Genomic DNA, 18,346 nt, shown 5'->3' on the forward strand with positions numbered 1-18,346 from the left:
AGCTTTCAAGTTGGACGTTCCAGATCATTGTTTGTTCTATGTTCTAGATCATAGTTTAGTTTACAGATACAGCATGGAAAAAAAGCCCTTCAGCCCACTGAGTCCACGCAGACCATTGATCAGTCTGAAGAAGGGTTTCGACTGAAAACATCACCCATTCCTTCTCTGCAGAGATGTTGCCTGTCCCGCTGAGTTACTCCAGCATTTTGTGTCTACCTTCAATATAAACCAGCATCTGCAGTTCTTTCCTACACAGAGCCACTCATACTATTTCTATATTATCCCACTTTCTCATCCACTCCCTGCAGGCGCGGAAGCAATGTACAGAGGCCAATTAACCTACACAAACGTACGTCTTTGGGAAACCAGAGCACCCGGAGGAAACCCACGTGGTCCCAGGGAGAATGAGAGCAAACTCCGCACAGACAGCACCCTGGGTCAAGATCGAACCCGAGTCTCTGCTACTGTGAGGCAACGGTTCTACCAACTGCCCCACTGTGCTGCCCCTAAATAACTTACAATAAAAGGAAAAAGTTCTTCCATGTCAGCCTGGATCTTCTGCTAATAATTTTAATAAAGATTATGGCACAAAGTTATGTAGTTAATGTTAAGGCTCAATCTGCACACAACAAATAATGAAATACCAAGCTTCTTTGCAGTGGCTTCAGTGCACGAGATCCTTTAGTGTCTGAACTCTTGTACACCTCAACATGTCTCTAAAATGAGCAAAGGAGTGGAAGCACGCTGCTAAATTTATCTTCTTTTTTTCCCCCGCAGATCGTTCATTGTGCTCTAGGTATGTATGCGCTTCTATTCCTAAAGCATCAGGTAACCATATGATTTTTTAATAAATTGCCTTTCGCTTGTGTAAGAACAACGAACGGCGGTCAATTTTTTGTATCGTCCTTTCTCTAACATTCCTGCTGTAAATTGACGATGGCTTTGTTAATGAAAAGATGTTTATTGAACTCTCTCCAAACTTTGCAAGTTGGATATGCTGTATTTTTTACTGTTGTTTTGGTTTAGTCGCTTCAGTTTAAAGAGGGCATGAGGGGCAACTCTCTTATCACACAGAGGCCGGTTGAATATGCAGAGTGAGCTGTCAGAGGAGGTGGCAGAAGCAGGTACAATTACAATGTTTAAAAGACATTTGTACAGATGCAAGGGCAGGGAATGGTTTAGATGGGTACGGGTGGTAAAAGCAGGTAAATGAGTCTAGCTCAGGTGGGCACCTGCGTTGGCATGGACAAGTTGAATGAATGATACTTTATCTTATGTGACATGTCATGGTAAGATTCTTTGTTTTGCAAACACAAGTATGCAAAGAGTCGCCACATATAGGGTGCCGACAAATTCACAAAGTATTAATTTTTCCGTTCCCCATTCTCCCCCCCCCCCCCCCCCCCCATGCCAGCCCCCTCTTTGTTCTCGATGGCCTGTCCTCAACCGCCACTCATAGAGCGACACAGTGTGGAAACTGGCCCTTCAGCCCAACTTGCCCGCACTGGCCAACATGTCCCAGCCACACTTAGTTGCCTGCGTTTGTCCCATATCCCTCCAAACCTGTCCCATCCATGTACCTGTCTAACTGTTTCTTAAACGATGGGATAGTCCCAGCCTCAACTACCTCCTCTGGCAGTTCATTCCATACACCCACCACCCTCTGTGTGAAAAAGTTACTCCTCAGATACCTATTAAATCTTTTCCCCATCACTTTAAAACCTGTGTCCTCTGGTCCTCGATTCACCTACTCTGGCCAAGAAACCCTGTGCATCCACCCGATCTATTCCTCTCATGATTTTGTGCATCTCAATAAGATCACCCCTGATCCTGCACTCCATGGAATAGAGACCCAGCTGACTCAACCTCTCTAGCTCAGACCCTCGGGTCCTGGCAACATCCTCTCTTGACGGCTGCTCGGCGCACGCTGGGAGCTTCCCTTCAGTTAATCCGAAGGGCCTGTTTCCACGCTGTGCAGCTCGATGACTCTGACTGAGAGGGCAAGCCACAGGTGCGTATGTTTTCTTCGTGAAATGAGGCTTGTCGTGTCAAGTTCAACGAGGACACAGATTCATTGCGTATTTTCACGCAGGCACTGAGATTTCACAGCTGGCTAATATGAGTAGATTAGATTGAACTTTGATTCGTGAGTAGACTCTTGATGAGAACGAGTGTCAAGGGTGATGGGGAGAAGGCAGGAAAATGGGATTAGGTGGCAGAGATTAGCTATGATTGAATGGCGGAGTAGACTCGATGGGCCGAATGGCCTAATTCTACCATAACTTCTGAACGTGCTCTCTGAACCTAAAGCTGAGTAGATTTGAGATAATTTAACTTTATCAGTGCCTCAGTTTAGTTGCTTTGAAAAATGGAGAATACTAACATCTGATGGTAAACATAGAGCATGTTTAATTCTCTGCGCTGATACCCACATCTCAATGGTACTTTAATTTCACTGTACCGAGTGTGTAGGATAGTGCTAGTGTGCGGGGATCGCTGGTTGGCACGGACTTGGTCTGAAGGGTCTGATTCCATGCTGTATCTCTAAACTAAACTAAACAAAGATTATCGACACAAAATGCTGGAGTAACTCAGCATGGACAACTTCTTCTGAAGAAGGGTCTAGACCCGAAACGTCATGCTTTCCTTCTATCCAGAGATGCTGCCTGTCCCGCTGAGTTACTTTGTGTCAAGATCTTCGGTCTAAAATAGCATCTGCAGTTCCTTCCTACATAAATAAGGATTATCTTGGGGTGTTGTTCTTGTTTTGCAGGAATTGTTCCATCTTCTGTGGTGCTGACTGGTTTCCAGGTGATGTCCCGTGTATTTCTGACCTGGGCAGTGACACACAGTGTGAAACAGGTAGGGGGAATGGGGGTGATCGAGGGAAGATGTTAGCACTTGTATTGCTGCTGGTTTCAGTAGTCCTTGCATTTATGACTGAGGATGCTGCTTGCAAGCTGTTCCTGGGAGAGGGTGTCTTGTTGGACTGACTACCATAACATGAACCCATCTTATGGCGGCACGGTGGCACAGCAGTAGAGTTGCTGCCTTACAGCGAATGCAGCGCCAGAGACTCAGGTTCGATCCTACGATTTTGGTAGGACAAATCAAAATAGGACGTACAGGGTAAATGGTAGGGAATTGAGGAATGCAGTGGAACAGAGGGATCTGGGAATAACTGTGCATTGTTCCCTGAAGGTGGAATCTCATGTGGATAGGGTGGTGAAGAAGGCGTTTGGTATGCTTGCCTTTATAAATCAGAGCATCGAGTATAGAAGTTGGGATGTAATGTTGAAATTGTACAGGGCATTGGTGAGGCCGAATCTGGAGTATGGTGTGCAGTTCTGGTCGCCAAATTATAGGAAGGATGTCGACAAAATGGAGAGGGTACAGAGGAGATTTACTAGAATGTTGCCTGGGTTTCAGCACTTGGGCTACAGAGAGAGGTTGAACAGGTTGGGTCTTTATTCTTTGGAGCGTAGAAGGTTGAGGGGGGACTTGATAGAGGTTTTTAAAATTTTGAGAGGGACGGACAGAGTTGACGTGGGTAGGCTTTTCCCTTTGAGAGTGGGGAAGATTCCAACAAGGGGACATAGCTTCAGAATTGAGGGACAAAGGTTTAGGGGTAACATGAGGGGGAACTTCTTTACTCAGAGGGTTGTGGCTGTATGGAATGGGCTTCCGGTGGAAGTGGTGGAGGCTGGCTCGATTTTATTATTTAAGAGTAAATTGGATAGGTATATGGATAAGAGGGGATTAGAGGGTTATGGTCTGAGTGCAGGTAGATGAGACTAGGTCAGGGAGAATGGTCGGCGTGGACTGGTAGGGCCGGACAGGCCTGTTTCCATGCTGTAGTTGTTATATGTTATATGTTACGGGCGCTGTCTGTACGGAGTTTGTACGTTCTCCCCGTGATCTGCGTGGATTTTCTCCGAGATCTTCGGTTTCCTCCCACACTCCAAAGACGTACAAGTATGTAGGTTAATTGACTGGGTAAATGTAAAGATTGTCCCTAGTGTGTGTAGGATAGTGTTAGTGTGCGGGGATCGCTGGGCGGTGCGGACTCGGTGGCCCGAAGGGCCTGTTTCTGCGCTGTATCTCTAAATCTAAAATCTAAATCTAAAAATCTAAACTCGGTGACAAATGACCCATGCTGTATGCCTTGCGCAAGCGCTCGGCTCTTTTCCTCTTTTTATTTTACCTCAGTCACATGCCTGACTATGAACGTAGAGCTAGTGTGACCGTTTGATTGACGTTGTGAAATAGACACAAAGTGCTGGAGTAACTCGTCGGGTCAGGCAGTATCTCTGGAGATGGGTAACGTTTTGGGTCGGGACCCTTCTTCAGATGGTTGGTGCGGACTCGGTGGGCTGAAGGGCCTGTTTCCACGCTGTATCTCTAAACTAAAAAAATGACACTAAAACCCTATCACTGGAGGTAATTTTCTGTTGTTGGCTCCTCTTGTTGCCCAGGTGCAGAGCGAGGATAGCGTGCTCCTGTTTGTTGCTGCCTGGACCCTGACTGAGATTGTGCGTTACTCCTTTTACACGTTCAGCCTGCTCAACCATCTGCCCTACCCCATCAAATGGGCCAGGTAACAAGCTGCCAAAGGCACCCTCTTGCTCTTGGAAGCAAAGACTAGCAAAGTTTACCTTGCCTTTATGTTCAATGCCATTTGTTTAATTTATTATTGTTACGTGCTATCCAGTCAGTGGAAAGACTATACATGATTACAATCAAACCATCCACAGTGTACAGGTATAGGATAAAGGGTATAACATATAGATAGATGTATAGATTATTTTTTCTCTCTATCTCTGGCGATGGGAAAAACTGGGTTTCAAGATTAAGCTTAACAGCGGCAAAACTAAGTTGAACATGGAAGCGCAGTTGCCTGAATAGAAATGGGAGGTTAGATAGGAAAATTGGGATTTGAGGGATAAAGGCATTTACCTCAACACCATTATTAGTTATTATTGTCGCCTCAATGACGTGTGGCAGTAATTTTTAAACTGATATTGTTGTACATAGTAGTGCTGGATTCAAATTTCTGAGTTGCACGATTTGAACTCCTTTTATTTCCAGATTATGTGATGGCACACCGAAATTTGCTTTTTCACACAACCATCACTAATTCAAATAGCGTTGAGTTTTTGATTTGATTTAGATTTTTAGATTTAGAGATATAGCGCGGAAACAGGCCCTTCGGCCCACCGGGTCCGCGCCGCCCAGCGATCCCCGCACATTAACACTATCCTACACACGCTAGGGACAATTTTTTTAAACATTTGCCCAGCCAATTAACCTACGTACCTGTACGTCTTTGGAGTGTGGGCGGAAACCGACGATCTCGGAGAAAACCCACGCAGGTCACGGGGAGAACGTACAAACTCCGTACTGACGGCGCCCGTAGTCAGAATCGAACCTGAGTCTCCGGCGCTGCATTCGCTGTAAGGCAGCAACTCTACCGCTGCGCCACCGTGCGGCTTCCATCAGATCATGACGTAATGCAACAATTTTCATTGAAGTAGTGAAATTTTGTAATTAATTCTCCAATTTCCTAATTTGAGCAAACTCAAAACTAACTCACAGATGGATGGCCCGTTGAATGCACATAGAATTTCAAGTGTAATCATTTAACATTTTCCCAAATTTTTGATGCTTTAAAACAGGACTTCAATTCATCTTTCGTTTAATTTATTGTCACGAGGTACAGTGACAAGCTTTTGTTGCGTGCTAACCAGTCAGAGGAAAGACTATACATGATTACAATCGAGCCATCCAAGGTGTACAGATACATGATGAAGGGAATAATATTTAGTGCACGATAAAGTCCATTAGAGTCCATTTGATGGTAGTCCATGTCCAGAAGTCCATCCCCTTTCATATCTCATAGGATCACTGGTAGCATTTGACGGAAATCTCCAGCTGGCACCAAAGTTACACCTCCTGTGAATTTATCATTGTGTCTGACCTTGCCACGTTTAATTTAATGTCACAGTGGCTGCTTTGTGACCCATTGTCCATTCATCTCATACAATGAGTTTACAGTCTTTTAGATTTTTGTTGCCCATCCAATGTTACACATTGGCACTTCCATATTCATCCATTAAGTTTAAAAGCCGAATATGCATTTTACCCCTCTATCAAGTGTTGAAGCAATGCCCGATGATACCACATCCCAGGTAATCATATTTGGTCTTCAAACTTTAAATTAAGAAGTAATGTTTTTCCTGTTCCACCAGGAAGCATCCCAAAAAAAATAAATCACGATTCCTGTAATATCCGAGGCATTTCTTTCGTATCTCAATCATCTTGATTCTTGCTCTTAGATATATTTGCCTTACAGGTTTAAAGTGTGGTTGTCCTCCTGCACAAACTCTGTGGAGAAATGTTTGGTTTTCTGGTTCAGGTAGACCAAAAGTACGAGAGTCGGATCCACACAAATAGCTGGTTCCCCCAGAAGAATATTTGGAAGAAAAAAATCCCATTAGTTTGTGGAAGCTAAGCTGCCTTTGGGCGAGGGAGGATCTTTAATGGGTGTTTTAGAAAAACACAAATGTAGTGAGCATCCTTATGTTGAACCAAAGCCTCCAAGGAAAATTTCAGATTTGTATCTTGTTTTGTTACTGAGACGGACACAAGCAGGACGCACGGACATGTGTGATTTGCAGATGAGATGAAGGTATTTGCAGATGCTGATGATACGAAGATAGACGAGGGGCAGGCAGTGTAAAGGAAACTGGGACTCTGCAGAAGGACTTGAACAGGTTAGGAGAGTGGACTGAGAAGTGGCAGATGGAATATAGCGTAGCAAAGTGTGGAGCCGTACATCTTTGGTGGTAGGAATCAAGGTGTAGACTATTTTCAAAAATGGGGAGAGAATTCAGAAATCGGAGGTGCAAAGGGACTTGGGAATGCTGTTGCAGGATTCCCAAAAAGTTAATTTCAAGCCGAATCGGTAGAAAGGAAGGCAATGAAAGCATTATTTTGAGTGGGCTAGAATACAAAAACAGGGACGAAACGCTGAGGCTTTATAAGGCACTGGGTCAGACCCCATTTGGACTATTGTGGGCAATTTTGGGCACTGTATCTGAGGAAGGATGTGCTGGCGTTGGAGAGGGTCCAGAGGAAGTTTACAAGAATGATACCTGAGATGATTAGGTCAATGTGTGAGGAGCGTTTGATGGCTCTGGGAATGTACTTGCTGGAGTTTAGAAGGATGGGGGGGGGGGGGGGGGGGGGAAGAATCTCATTGAAGCCAAACAAATAATGAAAGGCCTGGATATAGTGGATGCTTCCAGTAGTGGGACAGTCAGCACAGCCTCAGAATAAAAGGACATACCTTTGGAATGGAGATGAGGAGGAACTTCTTCTGCCAGAAGGTGGTGAATCTGGAATTCATTGCCACAGACGGCTGTGGAGGCCAAGTCATTGAGTATTTGTAAAGAGGGTTTGATAGGTTCTTGATTTGTAAGAACGTCAAAGGTTACTGGAAGGCTGGTGAATGGGGTTGAGAGGGAAAAATAGTTCGGCCATTATCGAATGGCGGAGCAGACTTAATGGGCTGATTGACCTAATTCTGCTCCTATGTCTTATTGTCTCATTAACATGCTTATTAAATAACTTCAGCAGTGGTAATGGGGAAGGAATTAAAAAATCTACAACAGCGAATTTGTGGCCCTTCCCCCTCCGTTCAATGGTGGTTGTAGCCATTTCACAGCTCTTTGTGACAAACTAAAATCTCGACAGGAGCTCTCTCATGATCACGTTGTAGATGGTGCAGCAGTAGAGTCGCTGCCTGACAGCGCCAGAGACCCGGGTTTGATCCTGTCTAGGGTGCTGTCTGTGCGGAGTTTGTACATTCTCCCCGTGACCTGCGTGGGCTTTCTCCGAGATCTTCGGTTTCCTCCCACACTCCAAAGAAGTACAGGTATGTAGGTTAATTGGCTGGGCAAATGTAAAAATTGTCCCTAGTGGGTGTAGGATAGTGTTAGTGTGCGGGGATCGCTGGGCGGCGCGGACCCGGTGGGCCGAGGGGCCTGTTTCTGCGCTGTATCTCTAAATCTAAATCTAAAATTCTGAAGACGTACCAATGTGAGGGTTAATTTGGCTTTCGTAAAATTGTAAATTGTCCCTGGCGTGTGTAGGATCGTGTTGGTGTGCGGGGATCACTGGTCGGCGTGGACTCAGTGGGTCGAATGGCCCATTTCCACGCTGTATGTCTAAATTAAATTAAAGGATCTCCAAACTACGCTAAAGGTCACCACTCGAGATATACTGCCTAGGATTTGCCTTTTTGCTTTGCGTTCTGATGCAGTTTATTTTCCTATCTTGTCTTCACAGCTTTCTGTAACATAGAAAGAATGGGGTGAAATGTATGGGTCCTTTTAATTCCACCCAGGATATAATCCATTGCCCCCTCTGCAAAAGGGACTGTAAGACAGGAGCTTTCCCAGTGTGTGTGCAAGAGTGGATCCTTGGTTTTGGTAGCTGCATGTCTGTGTGCTGAGTGGGGAATGTCAAAGTAATTGAAGCGTTTAACCATGGGCCTACATTGGCAAAGCTGCAAAGTGTGAACTGCTGCGTTTGGAGCAGTCCTCATTTCAGTTTAGTTTATCGTCACGTGTACTGAGGTACAGTGAAAAGCTGTGTAAGAATGAAACTGCAGATGCTGGTTTAGATCGAAGGTGGACGCAAAATGCCGGAGTAACTCAGCGGGCCAGGCAGCATCTCTGGCGAGAAGGAATGGGTGACGTTTTGAGTCTCAACCCAAAACGTCGCCCATTCATTCTCTTCAGAGAGGCTGCCTGTCCCGCTGAGTTACTCCCAACATTTTGTGTCGACAATAAAAAGTTTTTGTTGCGTGCTATCCAATCAGCGGAAAGACTACACGTGACTTGTCCACATCTACACATCCTGTTGCCTTTGTGCATTGGCAGTGGCACTTGCCAGGATTGTACGACCATATCAATTGGGAGCAGTGGTAGGCCACACTAACCCACATGAGCTGTCTGAAGAAGGGTCCCGCCCCAAAACGTTGCCTGTCCATTCCCTCCACAGATGCTGCCTTGCCCGCTGAGTACCTCCAGTGCTCTGTGTTTTGCTCAAGATTCCAGACTTCAACTCGATTGCTACCCTTGCGTTCCATTTCAGCCACCGCCCCATTTTACATAATCCCCAGGAAATTCTGTACTTCCAATCTGCCTCGCCTGACTTTCCTTTAAATATTATTATACATCTCGTGGATAAATAATATCCATCTTGTTCCCCAGAGAAGAAAGGTCAACCTGAGAAGGAGTTAGAAGGTAGACACAAACTGCTGTGGTAACTCAGCGGGACAGGCAGCATCTCGGGGGAGAAGGAACGGGTGACGTTTCGGGTCGAGACCCTTCTTCAGACTGATGTCAGGGGAGGGGGTAGGACAAGGTAGAATGTAGTCGGAGACAGGAAGACTGGTGGAAGGACTAGGAAGGGGGAGGGGCTAGAGAGGGAAAGCAAGGGCTATCTGAAGTTAGCGGTCAATGTTCATACAGCTGGGGTGTAAACTACCCAAGCCAAATATGAGGCGCTGTTCCTCCAATTTGCGCTGCGCCTCACTCTGACAATGGAGGAGGCCCAGGACAGAAAGGCCAGATTGGGAATGGGAGGGGGAGTTGAAGTGCTGAGCCACCGGGAGATCAAGTGGGTTAAGACGGACTGAGCAGAGTTTCCGACTACATTCTACATTTGTCCAGCCCCCTCCCCTGACATCAGTCTGAAGAAGGGTCTCGACCCGAAACGTCACCCATTCCTTCTCTCCCGAGATGCTGCCTGACCCGCTGAGTTACTCCAGCATTTTGTGTCTACCTTCGATTTAAACCAGCATCTGCAGTTCTTTCCTACACCGAGAAGGAGCCATACAGTCTGTTCACATAACTGAAGTTACGGATAACTGAAATCCTTAATAGAAGTTGCTGCTGAATTCTCTAAAGGATTCTTTTGTCAATAAAGTCAACTGTTTCAATTGGAATTGGCTAGCTTTTTGTCTGGTCAGAAGGGAGACTTGCGCATTGCAACCATTGCTTGAGAACAGAATGTGGCAGTGCGGGTTTCCTCCCCTGTTGCTGGGGTTGTTGTCTTCTGTGAGGTTACCCCTGGCGTGTGTGGCATGCGAGGATGGGATGGCATGGAGCTGGCGTGTGGGCGAGCTCGGTGTGCCGAAGGACCTGTTTCCACGCTGTATCTTTCTAAACCTTAAAAAAAAAAAAAGACCCTAACTTGAGGGGCCGTGTGTGTGTATCCTAACCAGGGAGAAGGAATGCAGAGTGCACGTAATTCCTAACCCAGGGGGTGGGATTGTGCGCGTGTGTGTGATCGTGCTGGTCCTAATCCTGGGAATGGGATGTGTAGGATGAACTTGCTTGATTTGAACTGAAGATAGATACAAAAAGCTGGAGTCACTCAGCGGGCCGGGCAGCGTCTCTGGAGAAACGGAATAGGTTGATGTTTCTGGTCGAGACCCTTCTTCAGACTTCAGAAGGGTCTCGACCAGAAAGGTCGCCTATTCCTTTTCTCCAGAGATGGTGTCTGACCCATAGAGACATAGAAAATAGGTGCAGGAGGAGGCCATTTGGCTCTTCTCGAGCCAGCACCGCCATTCATTGTGATCATGGCTGATCATCCACAATCAGTAACCTGTGCTTGCCTTCTCCCCACATCCCTTGATCCCACTAGCCCCTAGAGCTCTATCTAACTCTCTTTTAAATTCATCCAGTGAATTGGCCTCCACTGCCTTCTGTGGCAGAGAATTCCACAAATTCACAACTCTCTAGGCGAAAAGGTTTTTTCTCGCCTCAGTTTTAAATGGCCTCCCCTTTATTCTTGGACCCGCTGAGTTACTCCGGCTTTTTGTTGTCTATCCTGGGAATGGGGTGGGATTGAGTTCATAAACGTTGCAGTTTTAAGATTTCTAATTGGAGGCTCCCTCGCTCCTGCCTCAGGTACTCGCTGTTCATCGCTCTCTACCCGATGGGAGTCACAGGGGAGCTGCTGACCATCTACGCCGCGCTGCCACACGTGCGGAGGACCGGCCTATACTCCGTCACCCTGCCGAACACGTACAACGTCTCCTTCGACTACTACACGGTCCTGATCATGGTCATGGTATCCTACATTCCAAGTAAGTGGACGTGTCGTCTCCTCTGGGGAATGCAGAGTGCACGTTTACAACACTAGACCATCACGCAAACCAAACCCCCTTCCATTGACTCCACACACAACATGGCAAGGCCACCAGCATAATCCAGGATGAGTCTCAGCCTCGCCATTCCCTCTTAGAAACATCGAAAGTCTCTGCATTCCCAATTATACTCCTAATCCTGGCTCCTCCCAGTTCATATATGCCCATTATGCCCATATATGTATTCATCGAAACATAGAAATTAGGTGCAGAAGGAGGCCATTTGGCCCTTCGAGCCAGCACCGCCATTCATTGTGATCATGACTGATCATCCACAAGCAGTAACCCGTGCCTGCCTGCTCCCCATATCCCTTGATTCCGCTAGTCCCTAGAGCTCTATCTTCTTCCCTCTACCATCAGGCAAGATGTACAGAAGTGTTCAGTTTATTGTCACATGCTATTCAGTCGACAAACCTGTGAAAATGCACATCTCCAGATTCTGGGGTATTTTCTTCCCAGCTGCTGAGAGACAACTGAACCGTCCTACCAACAACTAGAGAGCAACAACCCAGTACCAGAGTCCTGGGTTCGATCCTGACCACGGGGGCTGTCTGTGCGGAGTTTGTACGCTCTCCCTGTGACGGCCTGGGTTTACCCCAGGTGCTCCAGTTTTCTCCCACATTCCAAAGACGTACAGGTTGGTAGGTTGATTGGCTTCTATAAATGGTGTAGGATGCGAAAGTGGGATAATTTAGAACTAGATTGTACACGTGATCATTGGTCAGCATGTGCTCTGTGGGCTGAAGGGCCTGTTTCCATGCCGTATCTCCAAACTAAACAAAACAAAGTGCTGGGGTAACTCAGTGAGTCAGGCAACATTTCTGGAGAGCATGGATGGGTGACGTTTCTGGTTGGTCTGTCACCATCTTCAGATAACCATCTTTAGTTTAGTTTAGAGATACAGCGCGGAAACAGGCCCTTTCGGCCCACCGGGTCTACGCCAGCCAGCAATCGCCGCACGTTAACACTATCCTATACCCACTAGGGACAATCTTTACATTTACCAAGCCAATGTACATACAAGCCTACATGTCTTTGGAGTGTGGGAGGAAACCGAAGATCTCGGAACAAACCCACGCAGGTCATGGGGAGAACGTACAGACTCCGTACAGACAGCGCCCGTAGTCGGGATCGAACCCGGGTCTCTGGCGCTGCATTTGCAGTAAGGCAGCAACTCTACCGCTGCGCCACCGTGCCGCCCGTAATCTTTCTCCACAAGCGTGACTTTCAGTTTCACGACTTTTGCTTTTATGTCTCCACCGTCTGTTTTTTTTAAAAAGTAATTTTCGCCGTGATAAATTTGGTCCGCACCCTATTACGAACATTCCCATGGTTCTCTCGACCTGCAGAGAGAAGTTCCCTGCCGCTTTAAACACGGACACTTTCCCACTTTTCCCATTCTGATGAAAGGCTCCTTGACTTGAAACCGTTTCTCTTCCCATTCAGCACCGAGTGACCGACAGTGCATCCTGCATGTGCTGTTTGTGTCTCAGATTTCCAGCATCTGCAGTTTTTTAATCTACAGTATCTGCTGTTCCAGGTATCAACTTCTCTACATCGGCGAGACCAAGTGCAGGCTCGCCAATTGTTTCGTTGAACACCTCCACTCAGTCTGTCTTAACCTACTTGATCTCCCGGTGGCTCAGCACTTCAACTCCCACTCCCATTCCCAATCTGACCTCTCTGTCCTGGGCCTCCTCCATTGTCAGAGTGAGGCCCAGCACAAATTGGAGCAACAGCGCCTCATATTTCGCTTGGGTAGTTTGCACTCCAGCAGTATGAACATTAATTTCTCTAACTTCAGATAGTCCCTGCTTTCCCTCTCTATCCCCTCCCCCTTCCCAGTTTTCCCACTAGTCTTCCTGTTCTCCGACTACATTCTGTCTTTGCCCCGCCCCCTCCCCTGACATCAGTCTGAAGAGGGTATCGACCTGAAACGTCACCCATTCCTTCTCTCCAGAGTTGCTGCCTGACCCGCTGAGTTACTCCAGCATTTTGTGTCTATCTGCAGTTTTTTGTTTATTGTGTTTCAGCGAAAAGCTTTTTGTTGCGTGCTATCCAGTTAGCGGAAAGATTGTACATGATTACAATCAACCCGTCCACAGTGTACAGATACTGTTTAGTGCAAGATAGAGCCCAGTAAAGTCCGATTGAAGATAGTCCAAAGCGGTAGATGGTAGCTCAGGACTGCTCTTCAATTGGTGATAGGATGGTTCAGCTGCCTAGTGAGCATTTTGCTCCCAATTTCTGGCAACTTTTTAATCGGTGTTCAATTTTTGGTTAGCCTCGAGCCTTATTGGATATAAATGTATGCCTTTTGTGTGTCGAAGGCGGAACAGGTCCATGGAGCGGAATCGCTAAAAAATATTGCCTTGGCCCGAGTATTTGTAAGGAACTTAAATTAGAAATGTGTTCTCCGCCCTTCCTCTGCCAACTCACTCTTTGTGATTCAGTTTTTCCACAGCTGTATTTCCACATGCTTCGCCAGCGGAGGAAGGTCCTGGGCACTGCGGAACAGAGCAAGAAGATCGAGTAGCCCGTGCCACCCTCTGGGGGAACGGGCGTTGGCAGAAGGGCTTTTACCTCAAATCCTGACGATCCCTGACTCCACGGGATAGCCGCGCCACTTGTCTGATAAACTCGTCCAATGCCGTTTCTCCCCCCTCCCGCGCCCACTTTGTGACCGATGTCTGACGTAAAGGTGCTGTGTTCGTTGCACTAGTAGCATGAATTTAGATTGTAGTCTTCTCGTGTTGACTTCCGAAGGGGTTGAGGCAGGCGTAGAACTTCTAGCTGCTTGTAATCGTTGTCATGAGGTGTCCAGGGGGAGCGATGGCGACCAGAGTTTCGAGTTCCGTGCGTCACCCTTCTCAATAGCATCTCTTCCCAGTTGTGTCGTGCTGGGATGGGTACATCTTCTTGATTCCCAGAGCTGCAGTCGGTGAATCTCATTTGGTTGCAAATGGAAACCTTGGTGACACCTTGGTGGTAATAGGTCTGGGCACCAAGAGCTCAGAACCTTTTAACTGGAGGGTACTGCTGTGGAAGAGGCTGTGACTTGCTCCATTACACCTCCCCTTTGTGGCAGGTCCCAGGGACGAGGGAGATGGGTAAAACATAGTCATACAGTGTGGAAACAGGCTCTTCGGCCCAACTTGCCCACACGGCCAACATGTCCCAGCTACACGAGTCCCACCTGCCCGTGTTTGGCCCTTATCCCTCCAAACTTGGCCTATCCATCTACCTTTCTGACTGTTTCTTAAACGTTGGGATAGTCCCTGCCTCAACTAGGCAGCTTGTTCCATACACCCACCGCCCTTTGTGTGTGGAAAAGGTCAACCCTCAGATTCTTATTAAATCTTTTCCCCTTCACGTTAAACCTATGTCATCTGGTCCTCGATCCACCTGCTCAGGGCAACAGTGCATCTACACGATCTATTCCTCGTCTTGAATTGAAACGAAGTAGCCGCAATGACTGCCCGGTTGATCTTCCTTCATGGCTTCGCGCAGTTGAATGGCAAAGTCAACTGTTGCCGATGGTTGACCCAAGCCCGCTGGAGTTGCCAATTCAAGTTGGACGCAATCCTGAAGTTGCCATTTGACCCCTTCCCCGCCCCTCATCCACAGGGTCTTCCTCCACCGATCAAAAAGCATCCAGGCCCTTTAATCCCCAATGGATGCTCTGGGCTACTAATATATTTTTTAACAGCTGGTGTTCAATACATATTAAAAAAGATGTTCTAAAGCCCCTGTTAGATAACTCCACTTGACGTTCCCTTGGTGATTTAATCCCTGGGGACCTCCGATCAAACCGGAAAGATCGACGACCGGAGGCTGCCCATAGTTTGTATTGACAAAGCTTTACTGAAGCCAAGTTTAGAATCTCCATTATAAGTTACCTGTTTTCTCTTCTGCCCAATGCGCTTTTTTTTCGTCAATGTACTGGCAACTCTAAAAAGTTATTTAAAAAAAAAAAAGATTTTCACGTCTTTAGAATTTTTAATATTACAAAAAGATTAATAAATTAAATAAATGTGAAAGTAAAATAAGATAATAATTAATGATAATTTAAAAAAAAAGAAGATTAGTAAAGTTTAAAACAAATACAAAATGTGTTAATTAAATTTGTCATGCAGTCGACATGACAATGATTTACCATATAGACACCAACAGCAAGGAACGATGTGCATACCAACACCTTTTTTTATCTACAAACAAGGCATTACTTCCGCTTTTTCCCCATCTCCCAGCAACAACTATATTTTGTAAATACGGTTCCCCTTTTTCCTCTTCCTGTTTTGATGTCACGGATGAAGATTCACGACCAGTTTAGAAGGACCAGACTTAGTGGAGGAATTTCCAATAACATTGGCCAACCCAAACCTTAACTACTCCGTTTACAATCAAACTGCACTGATAAATCCTCCCTAGTTTTTCCTCTTAAGAAGACCTTGTGGGCTCCAATCTGTTAACTACAATTTTTAACTAAAGGTTTCAGAGCAAGGCTTGTTTCAGCCAATGCTGCACAGACTCAGTTCTTTTGTATATTTAGGGATTGCTTTTTTGTAATTAAGGATATTTAAACTCTTCAACGTTCCAAAATTTTGCACTTTTTTTGCATGGGAGCATTTATATTGAGGTTTTTTGCAAGTATATCTTGGTAGATGTGAGGGGCGGGGGTGAGAAGGAACTGGCAAGGTTTCTGTGACTTGTTAGTTGTCGAACAATTTGTTAATCGTCTGGGAAATGAGCATGATTGTCATTGATACGCGTTTTTATCTCTGTGACGTAAGGTTCCCCGTTCAGAGTGCATGTTCTGTAAAACAGTCGCAAAAAACTATGGATGCCAGTCCACCGAGAGCAAGACTTTGTTGCTTTAACTTAATTTGACGGTCTTGTTGAAGTCTAGACTAGTTCCCAAGCTTTGAAGGAGATGCTCTTGCAAGCTCACTCAGGCACAGATCCGGTCAAAGGTGCTCCAGTCCATGTTAATAAACTCGTGAAATAGCAAACAAGGTCACGGACTGTTATTAAAGGGGCAAGAAGTGTCACGGACTGCTATTAAAGGGGCAAGAAGACTGCGCGGCGCGGTAAAGGAGTCATACGTCATGGTCTGAGGCCATTTTGGAGTTGCGTCATTTACCAATGTCTTTCAGTGGTGGGTTCCATCGATGCTGTCTGGTGGGTGAAGAGTAATGCAGAGTGGAACTTGCCAACGCCGCCCAATATGTCCCATCTACAATAAATAGACACAAAAAGTGCTGGAGTAACTCAACGGGTCAGGCAGCATCTCTGGAGATAAATGAATAGGCGACGTTTCGGGTCATGTCTTAGTCTGAAGAAGGGTCTCGATCTGAAACGTCTACAATTTTCTACAATCACTCCAGCTTTTTGCATCCTTCTCTATTAATCCCATTTGCTCGCACTTAGTCCCTAACCTTCAATGTCGGTGTTTGTCTCGATGCCTCCAGCACTTTGTTCTTTCGCTCAAGAATCCAGCATCTGCAGTTCCTTGTGTCTCCAAAATTTAAAAAAATTGTCAAAGGTACAACACATTTACTTCTTCAAGGGAAATGAAGTATGTTTTTAAGTACATTGTGTAATAACGTGAGGAACGCCAGCAAATTTGTGCGTAGCATGATCACACCAACGAGGGAAATGACAATATTGTTTAGGTGATGTGAGAGATGACCTGTGAGAGTGTAATCAACCCGAGTTCATTGATAAATCTTATGACTGCTGCTGCAACCAACGTGCGAATTGTCTGCTGTGTACGAAGGAACTGCAGATGGTGGTTTGCACCAAAGATATACACAAAAAGCTGGAGTAACTCAGCGGGCCGGGCAGCATCTCTGGAGAAAAAGAATAGGTGACGTTTCGGGTCGAGACCCTTCTTCAGACTGCGAGTCGGGGAAAGGAAACAAGAGATATAGACGGTGATGGAGAGAGAAAGAGAACAAATGAAAGATATGCAAAGAAAGTCTGCTGTTTAGAGATATAGCTCAGAAACGGGCCCTTCGGCCCATCGAGTCCGTGCCAACCACTGATCAGCCCGTACACTAGCACTATCCTACACACACTAGGGATAATAGACAATAGGTGCAGGAGTAGGCCATTCGGCCCTTTGAGCCAGCACCACCATTCAATGTGATCATGGCTGATCATTCTCAATCAGTACCCTGTTCCTGCCCTCTTCCCCATACCCCCTGACTCCGCTATCCTTAAGAGCTCTATCTAGCTCTCTCTTGAATGCATTCAGAGAATTGGCCTCCACTGCCTTCTGAGGCAGAGAATTCCACAGAATTACAACTCTCTGACTGAAAAAGTTTTTCCTCATCTCTTTTCTAAATGGCCTACCCCTTATTCTTAAACTGTGGCCCCTGGTTCTGGACTCCCCCAACATTGGGAACATGTTTCCTGCCTCTAACGTGTCCAACCCCTTAATAATCTTATATGTTTCGATAAGATCCCCTCTCATCCTTCTAAATTCCAGTCTATACAAGCCTAGCCGCTCCAGTCTTTCAACATACGGCAGTCCCGTTATTCCGGGAATTAACCTAGATTATTTACAATATTTTACCAAAGCCAATTAACCTACAAACCTGCTTATCTTTGGAATGATGGTGGTCCTTGCTTCTGTCACGGATGCAGTGGTGCTTTTATTACGAGGAGTGAGGACATCTTGGTTGAGATGAGACAAACGACACACCACTGACCAGGATAAATCATTCTGCTAATCGTCACTGATTAATACACCATTACTATTACATTTGTACTATAACAACATGTGAAAAATGTTTGGACAGGTACATGGAGAGGAAGGGTTTACAGCGTCACGGTCCAAAGGTGGGACAAGTGTAGACGGGGCATCTTGGTTGGTGTGGGCAAGTTGGGCCGAATGGTGTGGGCACATTTAGCTGAATGGCCTGTTTCCATGCTGTGTGACTGTGGACATTGGTGTCAATGAGAGGAGCCTGAGGAGCAACCTTTCCACACACAACGTGGTGGGTATATGGAATGAGCTGCCAGAGGAAGTAGTTCAGGCAGGTGCTATAACAACACTTACAAGGCATTTGGACAGGTATGTGGATAAGAAAGGTTTAGAGGAATAAGGGCCAAATG

General features: G+C 46.1%; 1 protein-coding gene across 2 annotated transcripts in view; it reads left to right on the plus strand.

Annotated features, from left to right (window-relative positions):
- The window catches only part of hacd2 (3-hydroxyacyl-CoA dehydratase 2), a 28,396-nt gene extending 11,421 nt beyond the window's left edge, over nt 1–16,975 (plus strand). Inside the window, exons 3-7 of one of the 2 annotated variants that reach the window (XM_078403290.1) lie at nt 778–796; nt 2,774–2,862; nt 4,476–4,597; nt 10,986–11,164; nt 13,678–16,974. In XM_078403290.1, coding sequence (XP_078259416.1) covers nt 778–796; nt 2,774–2,862; nt 4,476–4,597; nt 10,986–11,164; nt 13,678–13,760 — 492 coding nt within the window. In that variant the 3' untranslated portion in view covers nt 13,761–16,974. Of the gene's footprint in view, nt 1–777; nt 797–2,773; nt 2,863–4,475; nt 4,598–10,985; nt 11,165–13,677 lie in introns of both variants that reach the window. The other variant, XM_078403291.1, reaches the window with a different exon arrangement.
- The last annotated feature ends 1,371 nt before the right edge of the window (nt 16,976–18,346 follow it).

The sequence above is a fragment of the Rhinoraja longicauda genome, chromosome 8 (assembly GCF_053455715.1).
Source record: "Rhinoraja longicauda isolate Sanriku21f chromosome 8, sRhiLon1.1, whole genome shotgun sequence".
NCBI classification, from domain to species: Eukaryota; Metazoa; Chordata; class Chondrichthyes; order Rajiformes; family Arhynchobatidae; genus Rhinoraja; species Rhinoraja longicauda.